At 53.6% G+C, this 16,945-nt stretch overlaps 1 protein-coding gene across 2 annotated transcripts in view; it reads left to right on the plus strand.

Moving 5' to 3' along the window:
- Positions 1 to 16,945, plus strand: part of Tpst2 (tyrosylprotein sulfotransferase 2) — a 39,588-nt gene that overhangs the window by 16,094 nt on the left and 6,549 nt on the right. The window contains exons 2-3 of one of the 2 annotated variants that reach the window (XM_031337402.1): positions 12,141 to 12,191; positions 15,776 to 16,687. In XM_031337402.1, the coding sequence (XP_031193262.1) occupies positions 15,807 to 16,687 (881 nt within the window). In that variant the 5' untranslated portion in view covers positions 12,141 to 12,191; positions 15,776 to 15,806. The remainder of the gene's footprint in view (positions 1 to 12,140; positions 12,192 to 15,775; positions 16,688 to 16,945) is intronic. The other variant, XM_031337403.1, reaches the window with a different exon arrangement.

Consider the following 16,945-nt stretch of genomic DNA (forward strand, 5'->3'; position numbering starts at 1 on the left):
CCCCCCCCCCGCCTAGCTGTGCTTTCCAGGGTTCACTTGTTGCGTAACCTCAACCAGGTGGCTTTCCTTCCTGGGGTGGAAAGTGTGGCACGCCTTCACCCCAACATATACTCTTCAGATCTTCTGTGGTGCAAGGTGTTCTGGGGCAGCCTTTTGGAGCCCTGTGGAGTGAGTGTGGAGTATTCTCTGTCCTCCTCTCTGACCTCTGAGACAGAGAGGTGTAGCAGCTTGCCCAGGGCCACACAGCTACATGGCAGAATTCTGAGCTGGGATGCTGGCTTTATAGGTTGAATCCCCACCCATCCCTGAATTTCTCTGTACTCATCAAGCAGTGTACCTCTGAGAGCCTCAGTTTCCCCATCTGTTGAGCTGGGGTATAGCAGTGCTCATTTGATGTTGTATAGCTGTTTTAAGTAGTGAGATACTGCCATAGTGGCCCAAAGGACCTCATGTTTATTGACTGACCCTGAGTGTTCATCCTCCACAAGAGGAAACTGAGGCTGTACCATGCTGCAAAGCATGGCTGGGGCCCCAAGGGTGCCACCTTTTTCTTTCCTCTCCCCTCCCCCCATCCTGTGTCACCCACACACCATCCTGTGTCAATTATGAAGCATGGTGGGCAGCTCTGTGCCCAGCTGGTTCTCAGTCCTGCATGACTGGTCACGAACAGACACAGGGCAGCCTGGCTGCTGGCACCCAGATGCCCAGCCCAGAGGCTGTCTCCTCCCTCAGGAACGCTCTGTCGTTTGCTGTGTTTCCATGATTTCATGTTCTTAGAAACTCTGAAAGCCAGAGTGACCACGGGCCAGTAGGCCGCCTAGGGGACCTTCTAGGGCTAGATCCAGAAGCCATAGGTAGCAGGGGACTTGGAGGTAACTGGCTCCTGGCGGCTCGTCCAGACACCTCCTTCAGCCTAAATTGCCACATCTGACAAATGGGGGGACTTGCCAGCTTGGTGTTGATGTCAGAACCAGGCAGTCCAAGGTTGGTGCTAACAGAGTCGGGCTGTGGTGGGAGGGCCGGGTACCTTAATCATATGTGCAGTAGGGGGCAAGCCAGCTGCGGCTTTGCGTCCTTCTGGGTCCCTCTAGGTTCCTCTGTGTGGAGCCAGCAGAGCTTCTGGTGTGCAGATGTGTGGGACTGGTGAGGCACAGACCCAGGTCCTTGGAGTGGGAATCACATGAGACTCCTGGCATCTTGGCCTTTGCTTCCGTCCAGCAACTCCCTGGGGCACCTGCCACATACGGGGCACAAGAACAAAGTCTTTTAAATGAGTGGGTTATACATCAAAGACAGAAGCCTAAATATTCTCCAGGATGGCCTTGGCCGACTGAGTGGTGTGTCCCTGCAAGGGTGTGGGAACACATAGAAGCACTATGGATCTGTGTGTCCTGTGACCCCCGAGTCTAGTGCTTCTCATAGGCAGCTTACTATGTGGCTCTGGGCTGGAGTGGGGCCTGGCATGCAGCAGGTGTTCCAATGGTGCGCACCCAACCGTGGAGTTGACAAGCAGTGTAGAAAGACCTTGCTTTTCTGTTGCCTATAAACAACTTGAAGCAGCCTGAACCTCTTCAGACACAGTGTGGCTCCAAGTGATTTCTCGGGGTTGGGGACTCGTTGGTGGAGGACGTTTGAGAACTCCTTGACTTCCCGTCCTGACCCCTGGTTGTGACAACCAGAGCTGTCCCCAAACACTGTCACCTGTCTTACGAGGCAGAATCACCCCTCAGGGTGTGACGACAGTGAGTGTCCAGAAGCACAAGTGTGTGGTGGCTAGTCAGGAGAGCAGCCCAGTCATTAGTTTAGGATGGGAAGAGCCTGTGTGGGGATGCCTCACACTGCTCCCTGTGTGCCTTGGGAAAGAGGGGGGGGCAGTTACAGACACATGCTGCCACACCTGGGTCTCACTCTCGACATGCACAGTGTTCTCGCGGCTATGCCGCTGAGTTCACTTTACAGTAAGGAATACTGCAGGACAGACCTCCAGAGCAACACCCTGCTGAAGGTGCACACTCTGAAGGTGCTGCCAGACCCAGTGCTCAGGTGATGGTGGGAGTGCAGACCAGGGAAGCCACTGATTCAGTGCTGAGAGCGGTCCACCAGCCTCCATGGGTTGAAGCATTGAAGATCCTTTTGTGTAGACCAGAGCTCAGAGAGGGCAAACAATTCCCTCAAGGGTGTCCAGTCAACCCCTGCAGGCTCCTGGGCCTCCTGGGCCTTCTGGGTCTGCCCTTGATGCTCTGTGACCAGCCTCACTACTTAGTGTTCACCAGCCTGGCTGGCACCCAGGAACGGGGCAGGCTACAGGTGCTGGGGAGATATGCTGTACTCTTTACCCAGCAGTCCTGGGAGGGTCCAAGGCCTGGAGAGCCTGAGAAGGTCCTTGGCAGACAGGTGCCCCATGTTGCTTCACTCCACCTGACTCTTACTGTGTCTCCCCAGTATTCAAGTCTAAATGTCCCTTCTTGTGTTTGCTGGGTTGTCATTGTATATCCTGCAAAAGGACCTTCTGCAGAGAGTAGAAGAAATAGAAAATGCTTGGGCATGTTGTGTTGTAGGTTTTGACCATTAATTTCATTGAACAACCTGAACTCTGAAGTTTCAGCTGCTCAGAAATTGGAAACTTTGTTACAGAGTTTAGTTGGTACTCAGTAGCTTTTAGATTTTGTTGAGTATGAAAACAGACACCTGTCAACCCTAACACTCAGAAAGCCGGGGCTGAGTCTAACAAGGCCAGCTTGGGTTACTTAGACCTTGTCTCAAACAGTCAGAAGGTCTCAAGGTTCTGGATTTTAGGAATGTTTGACCCACATGAATAATAGTAGTGATAACATTAGTGAGGAGGGCAGTGATAACATCCAGAATACCTACTGTGTGCCCAGCATGAAGGGTGGGAGGATAGAGATAGCATCCAGAGTACCTACTGCATGTCCAGCTTGTATGGTAGGACAGTAATAGTATCTAGAGCACCTACTGTGTGCCCGGCATGGATGGTGGGAGGACAGTAATAGCATCCAGAGCACCTACTGTGTGCCAGGCATGGATGGTGGGAGGACAGTAATAGCATCCAGAGCACCTACTGTGTGCCAGGCATGGATGGTGGGAGGACAGTAATAGCATCCAGAGGACCTACTGTGTGCCCAGCATGGATGGTGGGACTGCACTTGGCTGGCACCGTGACCCTGCTGCTCTCTCTCCTGAGCACACCCTGAGCACCCTCCCTAGACACTACTTGTGTATTTCAGGATCGAAGGCCATAAAGCCAGGAAGCAAATCTAGAAGTCAGGAGTTTGACTTCCCCACTCGTCCATCTGTTTATGTAAATGATGCGGGATCTCAGGTGACACAGACTGGACTCCAGCTCACTGTGTAACTGAGAGTAATGCTGGACTAAGGTGCCTCCTGCTTCCATCTTCTGAGACGAGCCACAGTTCATATGTGTGCACCTTCACACCTGCCTTATGCAGTGTCCTGGAGCCTGCATGGCACTCTACCATCAACAGCACATCCCCAGCCCCAGTGTTCTTTAGGATAGTGGGAGGGTTAGGAGAGCAGACACAGGCCCTGCATAGAGCAGGCTTCCTGCAGAGAACACCATTCTCTTCAGCAGCAGCACCAGCAGCAGCGAGTCCTGAGGTCTCAGGCGATGAGGACTTCCCTCCCACGCACTGTCCATGTATGATATTTAACTCATCCCTAGTTGAACGTGATGGCAGGTTGATGGTCCTGCCACATGTTAGTCATCAGATCAAGCCTCCAAGGTAGGCTAGCCTCAGAGTACAGATGGGGAAACTGAGGCTGCTTCTACTAACTGCCCTCCCCTCCCAGGCTGGACTTTGGCAGAGCTACATGTGATCCCAGCCTGTCCAGAGGCTTTCCCTGTGCCCTAAACCCCCAAGCCTCATGAACCACAGCCTGGGCCCAGGTCCTTGTAATTACCATGTGGCCTTGTGGGAAAGAAGTAAGCTGAGAATGCTGGCTGGGGAAAGGCCAGAGTGGCCAACACCAAGACAAGCAAGGGTGGGCATGGTGATGGGAGCAGCCATTCCCAAGAGGAGTGCCTGCCTCCAGGAGAAGCCCAGCCTAGTTTCCTGGTAGATGTCCCCTTTCCTGGGTGCTCCCAAGTCAGAGGGTGACCTGAATCTCCTCCGGGTATTCAGGGTGCAGCTGACAGCCACCACACCCCCTCCAATGAAGTGGCTCTGTTATCTGGAGGGGACAATAAGTCTCATGCAGTCTCACCCACTCAGCTCTGAGTCACAGAGGGGAAGGAGACAGGGACCAAGTGACTCAGGCCCTAGCCTCTGGCCTGAGGACTCAACTCTACATGCACAGGCCAGCCCCTCTGTGCTTTTCAGATGCAGATCATAGACTGGAGTGGGCTCAGTGGGGAGCATTTTCTCTGCATGGGCTGGTTCAGCCCCACCTTTGCAGAAATAGGCAAATGCTAAATGAGGTACCATTTAATGCATCAGGTTATAGTAGGTGCAGGCTGTGGGACTTGGGATAGAATTCAGCCTCCCTTTGGAAGTCTCATGGGGAAACTGAGGTCCAGAGCACAGAGTGGCCTGGGCTGTGAGCAGTACCCTGGGGTTTGTGCCCATTCTTCCTCACTGTGGGCTGCAGGGTGTTGTTCTGTCTGTTCCCAGACTGAAGGCCACTGTCCTCAGGACCCCTCAGGGCAAGTCTGTGTTTTCCTGAGGGTGGTGTTCTCCTGTGGGCCCCCAGACCCCCTGGAGTGAGATTGGAGGCAGCAGTCTCTGAGCCTGGCCCAGGTCAGGCCTTGCTTTAGTCCTGACTCTGGTGGATGTATTCAACCTCTCTGAGCCTCCTGGCCCTCATCTTCATTTGGTTATCCATCCTCACAGAGCATCCTCACAGAGCTTGAGGGAACTCACTGTGTGAACCAGACTGCCTGGAGCTCACGCCTGCCTACCTCTGTCTTCTGAGTGCTGGAGTTAAAGCATTTGAACCTTCAGGATCAGCCCACGAGTATCTTAAACTGGGTATCTAAAATCATGATGCTGCACCTTTGAAACCATATTACACATGTGTCCCCCACAAACATCATGATGAGCTCTGTGCCCTGTGTGTGTCCTTATGTAGTGACTCAGATGCCCCAGTATCTTCCACTCAGCCCTGCCGGTGAGAGCTACTGCACCCATTTCACATGGAGTAGAAGCTGAGGCCCAGAGAGGCCAAGTGATGCCCCAGGATCTGCAACAGAGCAGCCCTCCCATTGTGACCCCTTCCCATCCCTGCCTGGAACTGTTAGTCTGTCTTCTGCCTCTGTCATCTTCGTGGATGGTGAGCTAGCATGTATATCTCCACCCTCTCCCCGGCTGCTCGTGCAGAGCCTGTGGTCAGACACAACCCTAAGGTCATTTCACTCTTGAAGGCGCTGGCTGGCCTGGGGTGCCACATAGAGGGGACACAGAGGACTGGCTTCCAATGCTGGATCCTCCTGTCTCAGCCTCTAGCATGCTGGGATCAAGGGTGCGTACCCATATCCGGCGCCATGTCCGGCGCCAGCGAGGGCTTCTCATCTAGGAGCCCCAAGTGCATTCAGTTAGACAGAAAAGAACTCCATCTTATCTAACTACTCCATGTGTCAGAGTTGGTGACACATGTGTGACAGGAGCTATGTGTGTGCCACCAAGAGAAGCCCCATGTGTTTTCCTGGCACATTCCTATGAACTTAGACCTGCTCACCTGGTTGGTGCATCCTGGTCCCACTTGGTCCTTATGAGTTGGATACACTGTTGTTTTCTTTGTGTCTCCTTAAAGCCTCTGTTACAATTATACTACTCTGTGACAGGCCTCTGCAGATTGCTGGGGGACAGGGTTACTGTGGATTGCACAGTTTTAGTGCCAGGCTTCTCCACCTCTGCCTGGAGGCCAGCCCCTAATCTCTTGTTGCCTTGCAGAGGCTACCTGTGCATAGGGTCGTCCAGGAGGCCTGTGTGCTGCTGGCTCCTGCTTTGCTGAGGGGTGTGTCTGTCCTTATATCAGGTGTTGCTTCTAGGCTGCCGTGTGTGTGGTGTCCTCTCCTGACTGACCCATATACCCATCTTGCCCCATGTTCACCTGGGCTGCTGCTCTGCTGTCTGGACCTCACCTGTGGGCAGACTCCTGTCTGTGCTTCAGTATGCTCACAAGTGGCTATCACTGCCACAGCCTGACCTCTGCACTGCCCTCAGAGCAGCTGCCATCTTCAGATGCACTCCCCAAATGTGACCGGTCTGCTGGCTCAGAGTCCCACTGCTAGTACGAGCTAGTCACAGAAAACTGTCTGCCTAACTTGGGACACAAAGTGCTACCATTGTAAAACATGATGTCTTGTTCCCCAGGGCCAGCCCACAGGAAGCACACACTGAATGCTGGGTGTGTGACCTAAGTGGCATTTCAGAGAGAGTGGGCCGGGAGGCAGCACTTGCTGACAGGCAAACCCTGGGTTGAGCTGTGTCTTCTGAGTCAGTCACACATGCACGGCTTCACACCAGATGCCTTTCCACAGGCACAGGAGAGCCTCATGCTGACCACGTGGTGTATGGCAGTAATGTCCTTTTTTAGGCAGGGTTTTATATAGTCCAGGCTAGACTTAAAATGACTGACTTCCAATTTTTGATCCTCAACCCTGGGAGAGCTGGGATCACAGGCTTGAACCACCACACCTCATACTTGACACCTCTCGATGGACTCAGTCAGAGGCTGTCTGTCATGATTCTGAACACTTTACTGTTGACTTCAGTAAGCCACGGTTAGATAACCCAGGTACTGTGGCTCATACTAGTCATCCCATACTTGGGAAACTGTAGCAGGGAGAGTCATCACGAGGTTTGGGCCAGCCTGGGCTACCCCATCTCAAGTCCCTCTCCCTGAAGACAGTGATGATGACAGTGGTTTTAGTGCAGTGCCCTGCACAGTGTGTGTGTGTGCGTGCATGTTTGTATATGTGGCCACAGTCAGCTTGTACACGGCAGCCTTACCACAGGCGCAGGAGGGATGTGAGGAGCTGCCACCATGGCTGCTGGTAGGCAGGCTGAGCCCTGTGACCACCACTGCGTTTGTGCCGCTGTTTGAGGGCACATTGATGTTTGAGTTCACTTTCCAGAGACAAAATAGGATATGTCAGGAGTCACATGTAATCACACGTAATGTCAGTGCTTGGGAAGCTGAAGCAGGAGGATTGCCATAATTAGAGGCCGTGCTGGGTTGCAGAGAGAAACCTCATGAGTGCTTGCTCTGTCAGCAACATTCTAAAACTGGATGGAGGTTAGCACAAGGGCGACCTCGAGGAAGCTGTTCTGAGCCATGTGTTCCAGAGAGGAAGTGTGTGTGCGGGAGTGTGTGTGTCTGTGTGTGACATGAGAGTGTGCCTGCATATGTGTGTGTGCATGTGTGTGTGAAGAGTGTGTGTGTGCCAGAGTGTGCTGAGTGTGTGCATGCACACATACAGGTGTGTGTCTGTGTGCACATGTGATGTGGGAGAGTGTGTTCTCGCACATGTGTGTGTGTGTGTATCCCAAATTGCTTGCAGTCAACAGAGATGGGTCATGATCAGGTGTACGGGACTCCAGTGCCCAGCCTCCACCCCCAGCTTCCTGCTGAGTGAGACAGGATCCTGTGTAGGAGGCCATGTGGTTGCAGGAAGCTGGGCTCCTGCAAGGTCATCCCAGCCCTTTCCTGTTTGTGCTGCCCTGGATAGAGTCCTTGGGGCTTCTCAGCACAGTGGCCCAGAGTGAGGCATTGCCACAGGCCTGGGCTGAGCTGCTAGGAGTTAAGCCAGACACTGGGCAGTCTTTCCTTGACAATCTGCATTGAACAGTGCAAAGGGTTTAGGAGCTACTAGCTTCAGACACCCCTGAGACCCGCAGGGGCCTTAGGCAAAAGTGATAGTAGTTCTGTCTGCGAGGCCCAGGTTAGATCCAAAATGTGTGTAAAAATATATGCCCATCGGACAAAGTAGTCCACAGCCAGGATTCTTGTGAGGGGGAATCTGGAGCTCAAGGGCACAAGTCCCCATCTCAAAGACAACAGAGTAAATCCAGCAAACTAATCTCCAAGTGCTCGTGGGTCTCTTAGACTCTGCTGGGTTAGCAAAGGAGGCAGCGCTCCATGTGTGTCTGTGAGTTTTATGAAGAATCAAACATCACGTCCTGGAATTCTGGCCACCCAAGCCTTCCTGTTGGGCTTTCTGAGAACCAGACAACACTTTGGTCTTGCCCTGTGGATTTGCCCCATGTCACACTATTCTGTTGGTATTTAGTCCTGGGTGCCGCCTGCACACCGATCCATAAGCTCTGGCCAGCTCCCCATGGTGCTGTGAAGTATCCCAGGGGAGCACTGTGCTGAGACAGATGTTGGGTTCTCGGAGCACATCTGACCTTTAGAGGCCTTCAGTGAAGCAGCTTGTAAACTCTCAAGGCTGCACCCAGAAGCTGGGGGAGGGGGCGGTGTGTAGGACAGGAAGCCACTGTGGACCTCATGTCTTCCGAATGTTCCCCAAGTTTAGTAGCAGTCTGGACCTAAACTGTTTTCCCTCCCTGCTGGCTCTCTTGGCGGCTCCCAGGTGCGGTGAGCTGGTGGTCTCTGATACTTAGGGTCACCTTCCCCAGGGAGAGTAGGGTGGTGAAGGGTGAGATGGCATTGCTGCCTGGTAGAGGGTCGTTGAGAGCTGCTTCCCTGGGGTCTGGGTTTGTGAACGGGCCTTTGCCCCCATCCATGTTACAGACGCAGCCCCAGGTACTACCAGGTACTCCCTCTGCTCACAGCTCCTTTTTTCTTGGGAGCCTCTTGATCTCTTGAGCGTAAGGAAATGCCAGCTTAGAAAGTACAGATAAGCCGGGTGGTGGTGGCACATGCCTTTAATCCCAGCACTTGGGAGGCAGAGGCAGGCGGGTTTCTGAGTTCAAGGCCAGCCTGGTCTACAGAGTGAGTTCCAGGACAGCCAGGGCTACACAGAGAAACCCTGTCTCGAAAAAAACAAAAAAAAAAAAAAAAAAAAAAAAAAAAAAAAAAAAGAAAGAAAGAAAGAAAGAAAGAAAGTACAGATAAATGGATTTGAGCCAAAATGTCACTTGCCTCTGTCCACCATGGATGCCTGGTCCTCAAACTGGCTGTTTCTCTCTGTACTCAGCACCAGCACTGCATCTCTTATGTAGCCCAGGCTGGTCTTGAGCTCACTGTGTAGCTGAGGATAGCCTGATCCTCCTTTGTCTTCTGTTCTCACTGAATCCTATTAGTGTGCATGGTGCAGCGCACAATAGGTGCACAGTAGTGACTGTCTTTCTGGGGCAGGTACTCTGACATAAGTGGTTCCCTCAGATCCCTCCGCCTTTGCTGCCCTCTTCCCTTCCCATGGCTCCTGAGCAGCTAGGGGATGAGCTGAGAGCGGGCGTGGGGGATGGGGGGACACAGCAACACTGAAGGACAAAGCTGAGTTTGGAAACTGACTTTTCCATTTCCTTAGCTGTGTGTCCTCCACTCATTGCAGAGCCACAACCTCTTCCACTAAATGGGACAAACCCACCTCATGGCACCTGCCAGGCAGCACTTGATTTGGACAGATATCCCTGCACAGATTCACTGACAGACTCTTCCCAGGCTCCAGGAGTCCCCAGGGCCTTTTTAAGTTGAGTGTGATGATGCCCAGAGGCGTCGGCAGCCATGTTTCTCAGAGGAGCTCAGGGAGATTAGGCAGAGGTAGGCCAGGGTCACACAGCTGGGTCTGGATGCAGGTGGTCTGCACCCTTTCTGTGCCTGGCACACATGTGGAAAACCTGATCATCACTCGATGCCTCATCACAGGGAAATATTGTGAGCTACCGGGTCAGAAGCTGTTTTAGGAGACGACGTCCCAGAATGCCGGGACTGCGGGGAGCATCTGAATGTTTCTTAATCTCTTTCTCCTGCTGTTTGTGGGTGCCAGTTGGCTCGCCTTGTTAGTGACTCTGCCCTTGGGCACAGTTATACTTGCCCTGCATCCTCACAGACATAACTGGCCCATGTGCAGAGCCCACTGTGTAAGCACGGGGCTGATGGGAGGATGTGGATCCTCCTGTAAGAAAGGAGAGCTGTGGACCACACCCCTGCCTCTCACTGTCCTGTGTGCTCAACCTCTGAGTAGAAGGTTCCAGAATAGAGGCTGACAGTTTATGACAGTCTTGTGGCTGCTACTTTGGGGTTTGTGGTGTACTGACAGTTTCTGAGGCTGATACTCCTGCAGAGTTCTCTCCCTTCTTTGGAGGAAAGCACAAAGCACACACATGCTCCTCCTCCTCCTCCTTCTCCTCCTCCTCCTCCTCTTTCTCTTTCTCTTCTTCTTCCTCCTCCTCCTCCTCCTCCTCCTGCATGAACATGAAAGGTCTTAGTATCTGTGCATACCCTCCACACACTGTTATTTTATCATTGCACATGTGAAGGGGCAAACGGGGCCGTGGTCTGAGTGTGGAGGTCAAAGAACCACTCTGTGAGGTCAGTTCTCTCCACGTCTCTGTGGGTCCCGAGATTTGAACTCAAGTTAGGCTTGTTGAGCAAGCGCCTTTACCTGCTGAGTTCTCTTGCTGGGCCACCTCTGTGTACTGCAAACCACCTTGAATTGATTTGCACCACAGCGTACTGTAAATGCAGTGGGAATAGTTAGTTGTTCCATGCTACTGTCCAGGTAAAACCAACATGAAGTCCACACACGTCAACACACAGGCAGTTTTCCCTCCAAGCTCAGGTGAACCTGTATACACAGAACCTGCAGGAGCTGAGTGCACACAGCACCCCGCACCCCAGGGGCCACAGAGGATGCTGTCTAGGTCAGGATGTGCACACAGCACCCCACACCCCAGGGGCCACAGTACTGTCTAGGTCAGGGCTATCCAGTATGGCACTCTCTGCTGACTCCAGGGGTTTCTGAGCCTTTGGCATATGACCAAGGCAAAGCCAAGTGAATTTTTACTTTATTCAGTTTGGCTGAATTTAAATCTCTTCTCAATCCCGTGGCAGGACTTTGGGTGCCTGTTCTGAGATGGATGGCCATCAGCTGGTCCATGGGAGTCAGTGAGCCTGTGTTCTTTGGAGAGTGCTTGGTGCCAGCTGTGGGTTGGCAGGCCTAGGAACACTTAGCATTTCAAGGGCCTCCTGGGGGCAGCCAGGTTGCCTCCAGCTTCTCTGGAAACTTCCAGTGCCCTCTCTGGATTGCTTGGTTTCTTCCCAGGGGCCTGGGAAGCGTCCTGGGCCTGAGCATCTTGTGGGGTCAGAGCAAGGTGAGACCCCCTTCTCCAGCTGAGCCTTACTGTACTGGCATGACTGGATTTCCAGAAAAAACTCCAACAAACAAACAAACTAAATGATAAAGGAGTGAGGATTCTCTGCATATGGAGGACTGAGATGCAGGCAGCCACTCTTTGCTCCTTCCTGCTGTGACACAAATGGCGGTCACTGCTGGTGTTCCAGGTCCTTCTGTCTGGCTGAAGCCTCCCAGCAGCCCCTGTGTACAGACGAGGGCAACCGAGACTCTGGTCTCAAAGGTCAGGGACTCTTCCATCTCTAGAGCATCTGAGACAGGACCAGGGAGGGGTGTCGAATGGGAGGTGATGCATGTGTGTCTGTGAAGCCTGCCTTCCCCAGCCCCTCCCATACCCCTCCCAGGCTGTGAGTGCCCCCTTGGCATGTTAGGTCTGTGAGGATACAGCCTGAACTCAAAACATGGTGTTTGGAGCTGAGTTGTGAATGCTCACAGACTGAGATGGGAAACGGGCTAAGTTAGTTCTTGGGTTAGCTGGCTAGAAAGGTCTTCTCTACTCAGTGGGGCTTCAAGACACGTGGAGGCACTGGTTGAGTGTTGGGTGGTGGAAGCCAGACATTATCCAACTACAGGGAGTGCCACACCTAGGCACATGGTAGCCTTTTGGAGCTCACGGTGCCCAGCCTGGGTGACCGTGCCTGGCATTCCCTGGGTAGTGACAGGCATGCTGTTGTAGTGTTTTCTTTTCCTGATGCCCAGGACTGAGAAGAAGGGAGAGGCTGGCAGGGACTCCCCATAGCAGCAAAGGTCTCTCCCTAAAGGCCATTGTCTGGTGCTTGGAAAGCCCCAAAGCCCCTCTGCCTCAGCCTTCCCTGACACAGCAATCTCCATTGCTCCACAGGACTGTCGGGGCTCGAGGACCAGTGCTTGGAAATGAGGGCGCCCAGGGGAGGTGAGTCTACACAGGGACCCCACTGTCCTGACACAGCCCCTTAATGCTTCATGTTCCCTGTCTCCAGCATGGGCGGGTAGGCGGGTAAGCGAGCGAACTTTCTGCACAGCTGTCTAGTTAAAATTCAGGAGCATCAAAGCCTCGTACACACTAGGAATACCAGCACACAGGACATTGCAGATGAACTGTGGGTTCTAGGGCAGCCTGGGCAGTGTTTGCTGAGTGCCTCCTGTGGGCACTATCCAATCTTCATGATGTTGGAATTGATTACCGTTATCCCTGCTCCCCTTGGCTGGAAGAAAATGTCTCTTGTCTACCTTGTGAGCCAGCAAGCTGCAGAGGTGGGATTTGAACCCAGTTCTGCAGAACATGTGCCTGCTGCCTTCACTGCTAGGACAGCAGTGGCTCCTCAGGCTACCCTCTGGCTCATCCCACCTGCTTAAGAGGAGCTGTTTTCTTCTGGAAAAGCGTGGCTTTGACCCTGGCTGTGCAGCTCTGAGCATTCTAGAATTAAAAAAGCACAGAATGCAGGCAGGACGCTTGCCAGACTTCAGATCTGAAACCTGTGAGTGATTTAATGGGGGCAAGCTTGCCGATCCATAACCTTTTCCTGTCCTGTGTTCCCTTTCCCTCCTAGGGTTACTATGTCAGTCACCAGCCACAGGCACACACACGCATGTGCACTCACACATGTGTGCACACTCACATGCATGCACATGTGCACTGTGCGCCCCCATTCTGTAAGTAGCCTACAGTTAAAGCATTCCCCCTATGCACAGCACCTTTTCACCCCAAAGGGCAGTGGTTCTCATTTCAGCCAGAGTGTGCTTGGCAGCTTCCAGGGTATCCTTGGCACAGCAGTCATTTTTAGTGGCAGAGCTTGGATCTCAGGTCCACAAGGCAAGCTTTATGGAGCACTAGAAAGCATTCTTCGATATCTGAGTGGCCATGGCCTCTGCAGCCTGCTCTGTCCCCTAAATGTGCCTTGGAATCAGTTTTGCCTGTCACAGACCCAAAATTGAAGCAGAGAGCAGCGTTAGCAGGAGGAGGCAAGCAGTTTCTTTCCTGGGAGAGGCCCCACTGTGGTCTGATGCTCAGCTTGCTGGTTCTGGGCAAGAAATATCTGCCTTGGCAGGCACTTCTCAACCATGCAGCCCGTTAAGCCCAGTGGATTGTCCCAGGTTGTGGCAAAGATAGAAACTTGACTTGCCTAGAGAGAGCATCCACCAGGAGCCCTGACTATGGACACCCTGGCCTTGACACATTGGCCTCCATGTTTGAGGCTGCTTCCTCAAGGGTTGTCCTCTCACATGCCCTGCCCCTGTGGTGGCTAGCTCTGAGCCTACTCTCTTGATAATTTCAAGCCTCACGGTAAAACCTATTGTCTTGTCTCTTCTCACCTCGACAAACCCTCATGTGATTGTGAGACACTCGCAACCCCTGGCCACAGGGTTCTCTCTCGCAGGGTTTTCACAGTGACTGCGCCCTCGTCCAGGAACACCCTTCCCACCTGCTGTCTGAGTGCCGTCCTAATGCTCTTTAGACCTCAGCTTGGGGCTCAGTTGCAGCAGGCCTTTGCTGCCCTTCTCAGGGGACCTGTCACCTCCCAGTGTGAGCCCATAATGCTGGCAGGGTTAGAAGTGATAGCCGAGGGTAAATCTGGACCCACCCAGCTGATTCCAGCAAGAGGCGAAGGGGAAGGCAGTGATTCAGACTCAAAGACTGTGGGGGCAAGGCAGTCTGTACTGACCTTTAGTGATCTGGGCAGAGGCTGAGAGTAGCGAGCTTTGCTCTTCCTAGGAAGCCCCTGTCTGAAAAAGTCCTGCTGAGTTCCTAACCTCTGGTCAGCAAGGCCTTGGGAGGAGAGGTGTTACCTTTCCTATTCCAAGCAGTCCCCAGCCGCCTGGTCCTGAGCCTCCAGCCCTGCAGCCACTGTGGGCTGGAGCTGGGCCTTTGCTTCTCAGTCCCTTCCTTCCCCTGCAGCCCAGGAGCCCTCTCCCCACTCCTCTCCTGGGCTGGGAGCATCCTTCCCAACACCTTGCTGTGGTCTAATCCTGCTGTGCTAGCTCCCAGCTGGGACAACGTTTCCTCCCCTCTGGGTCCTTCCAGCAGCGCCAGCTCATTATCACACTAAGCATGTCCCCTGTGAGTTCCACACTTCTTCATGAGGACCTGTGCGCGGAGGCCGCTGTCCTGGCTGCCTAGTCATGGGCTTAGTGCATGGACTTAAGTGCTAACTTGATGAGCAATCCCAAGAGCAGGTGGAGGGGACGCAAAGCCCTGTGCCATGGGGATTGGGGAGAGTGCTAAAGGAGACCACCCCTGCCATGGGGCATGGGGGATGGGGGCCGCCCTGTCTGGATCCTGGCTTGGCTGCTTTCTTCTTGGGTAACTGTGGGCACCTCTCCTAGCCTCATTCCCTCCTCTGTGCCAAGTCCTGGTCATTCAGACACTCATTCTATCGTTATTAAACTGAGCAAAAATGAGCTTCCTTGTGCAGGGAGCTGAGAGCACAGCCCCTGTCCATGCTGCAGGAATCAGGACTGTGGGCTGTTCCCATGATGTTGCTTGCTTGCTTGCTTGCTTTTTCCAAGATAGGACCTCCTATATTTCAGGCTGGTCTCAAACTCCTGATCTTTTTGCCTTTACCTCCCGCATGCCAGATGTCACAACCATTAGCCACCATGCCTGGTTTATGTGGTCCTGGGGGTCAAACCCAGGGCTTTGCGCATGCTGGGTAGGCACTCTACCCACTGAGCTATATCCCCAGCTATAAGTGCACTTACCAGACCATAGTTATCTGATATAGCTGGTGAAAAATTAAACCAAGCTTGGGTTGGAGGGGCCACAGCCAGACTCAGGCTGTGACAGTTTTATTGAGAGCTATCAGACTTTGTATACCCCTATCAGAAACAGAATATAGTGGAAATTGCCAGGATCAATACAGTTGTAGTTGCCAGGATCCAATGATGTAAGCTATACAGGACACATAAGATTAATGACTGAGACCAATCAATAGTCCTGTCAGAGAACTTAGAATGGCCTGAATGCTGCACAACCTATGGGAGTGTGTCGATCTCTCAGGACCTAGAAGGCATATTGTGCCCCAGGAACCTTGGACTTGAACCTGAGAAACCCATGACACCATCACACATAGCTCTCAAGGCAGCCAGGTCAGGCACACTTCACAGCTCCCTGCTGCACCCACTCCTCCCCTTTTTTTTTTTTTTTTTTTTTTTTTTTAATACACGAAGGCTTGAACTTGGAATCCTCCTGCCTCAGCTTCCCAAGTAGCTTGTATACTTGTTTCTAATATTTTAATAATAATCACCATCACTGCCATCTGTTATCAAATAGCTAGCTCAGTCGCTGATAAGGAACCCGAGATGACCAAGGCCCCATATCCATGGTGGTGAGAGGGTTGAGTCTTGCTTGTCCACCTGAGGCTCTGAGGCCACCGTGGTCCCCTGCGGGGAGGGGAGAAGCACCAAGTAGGTACTTTCACCTACTTGACACCAAGCTTCCGGTCCCAGCATCCTGTTTGTGTCCCCATGGGCCTGCTGACACCGTCCCTTTCTCCACAGATGCATACCAGGTGGGCCTGCTGACCCGTCCATGAGGCGGGCCCCCTGGCTGGGCCTGCGACCCTGGCTGGGCATGCGCTTGTCGGTGCGTAAGGTGGTGCTGGCCGCCGGCTGTGCTCTGGCCCTGGTGCTCGCTGTAAAGCTTGGACAGCAAGTACTGGAGTGCCGGGCGGTGCTCGGAGGCACACGGAGTGCGCGGAGGATGCGGCCGGAGCAGGAGGAACTGGTGATGCTCGGCGCCGACCACGTGGAGTACCGCTACGGCAAGGCCATGCCGCTCATCTTCGTGGGCGGCGTGCCACGCAGCGGCACCACGCTCATGCGTGCAATGTTGGACGCGCACCCTGAGGTGCGCTGTGGGGAGGAGACGCGAATCATTCCTCGCGTGCTGGCCATGCGGCAGGCTTGGACCAAGTCCGGCCGCGAGAAGCTGCGGCTGGATGAGGCAGGGGTAACAGATGAGGTGCTGGACGCGGCCATGCAGGCCTTCATCCTGGAGGTGATCGCCAAGCATGGCGAGCCGGCACGTGTGCTGTGTAACAAGGACCCCTTCACACTTAAGTCATCCGTCTACCTGGCACGCCTGTTCCCCAACTCCAAATTCCTGCTAATGGTGCGTGATGGCCGGGCGTCCGTGCACTCCATGATCACGCGCAAGGTCACCATCGCAGGCTTTGACCTCAGCAGCTACCGAGACTGCCTCACCAAGTGGAACAAGGCCATCGAGGTGATGTACGCACAGTGCATGGAGGTGGGCAGGGACAAGTGCCTGCCCGTGTACTATGAGCAGTTGGTGCTGCACCCCCGGCGCTCACTCAAACGCATCCTGGACTTCCTGGGCATCGCCTGGAGTGACACAGTCCTGCACCACGAGGACCTCATTGGCAAGCCTGGGGGAGTCTCCTTGTCCAAGTGAGTGGGGCCCCACAGCTCCTCCCAGGCCCCAGGCGGCTGGTCAAGTCTGCCCTTCCTGAGCTGTGCTACCTTAGGCAAGTGTCTGTGCCTCTCTGAGCTTCAGCATCCTTCTGTGTGATGGGAAAAGAATTGGGAATTGGGTGTCTCCTCCCCTGTAGCCGGCTTGTGCTGTTGAAAAGCACAGACCCAGCCAGGCAGTGGTGGCGCACGCCTTTAATCCCAGCACTTGGGAGGCAGAGGCAGGTGGGTTTCTGA

The sequence above is a fragment of the Mastomys coucha genome, unplaced genomic scaffold (assembly GCF_008632895.1).
Source record: "Mastomys coucha isolate ucsf_1 unplaced genomic scaffold, UCSF_Mcou_1 pScaffold22, whole genome shotgun sequence".
NCBI classification, from domain to species: domain Eukaryota; kingdom Metazoa; phylum Chordata; class Mammalia; order Rodentia; family Muridae; genus Mastomys; species Mastomys coucha.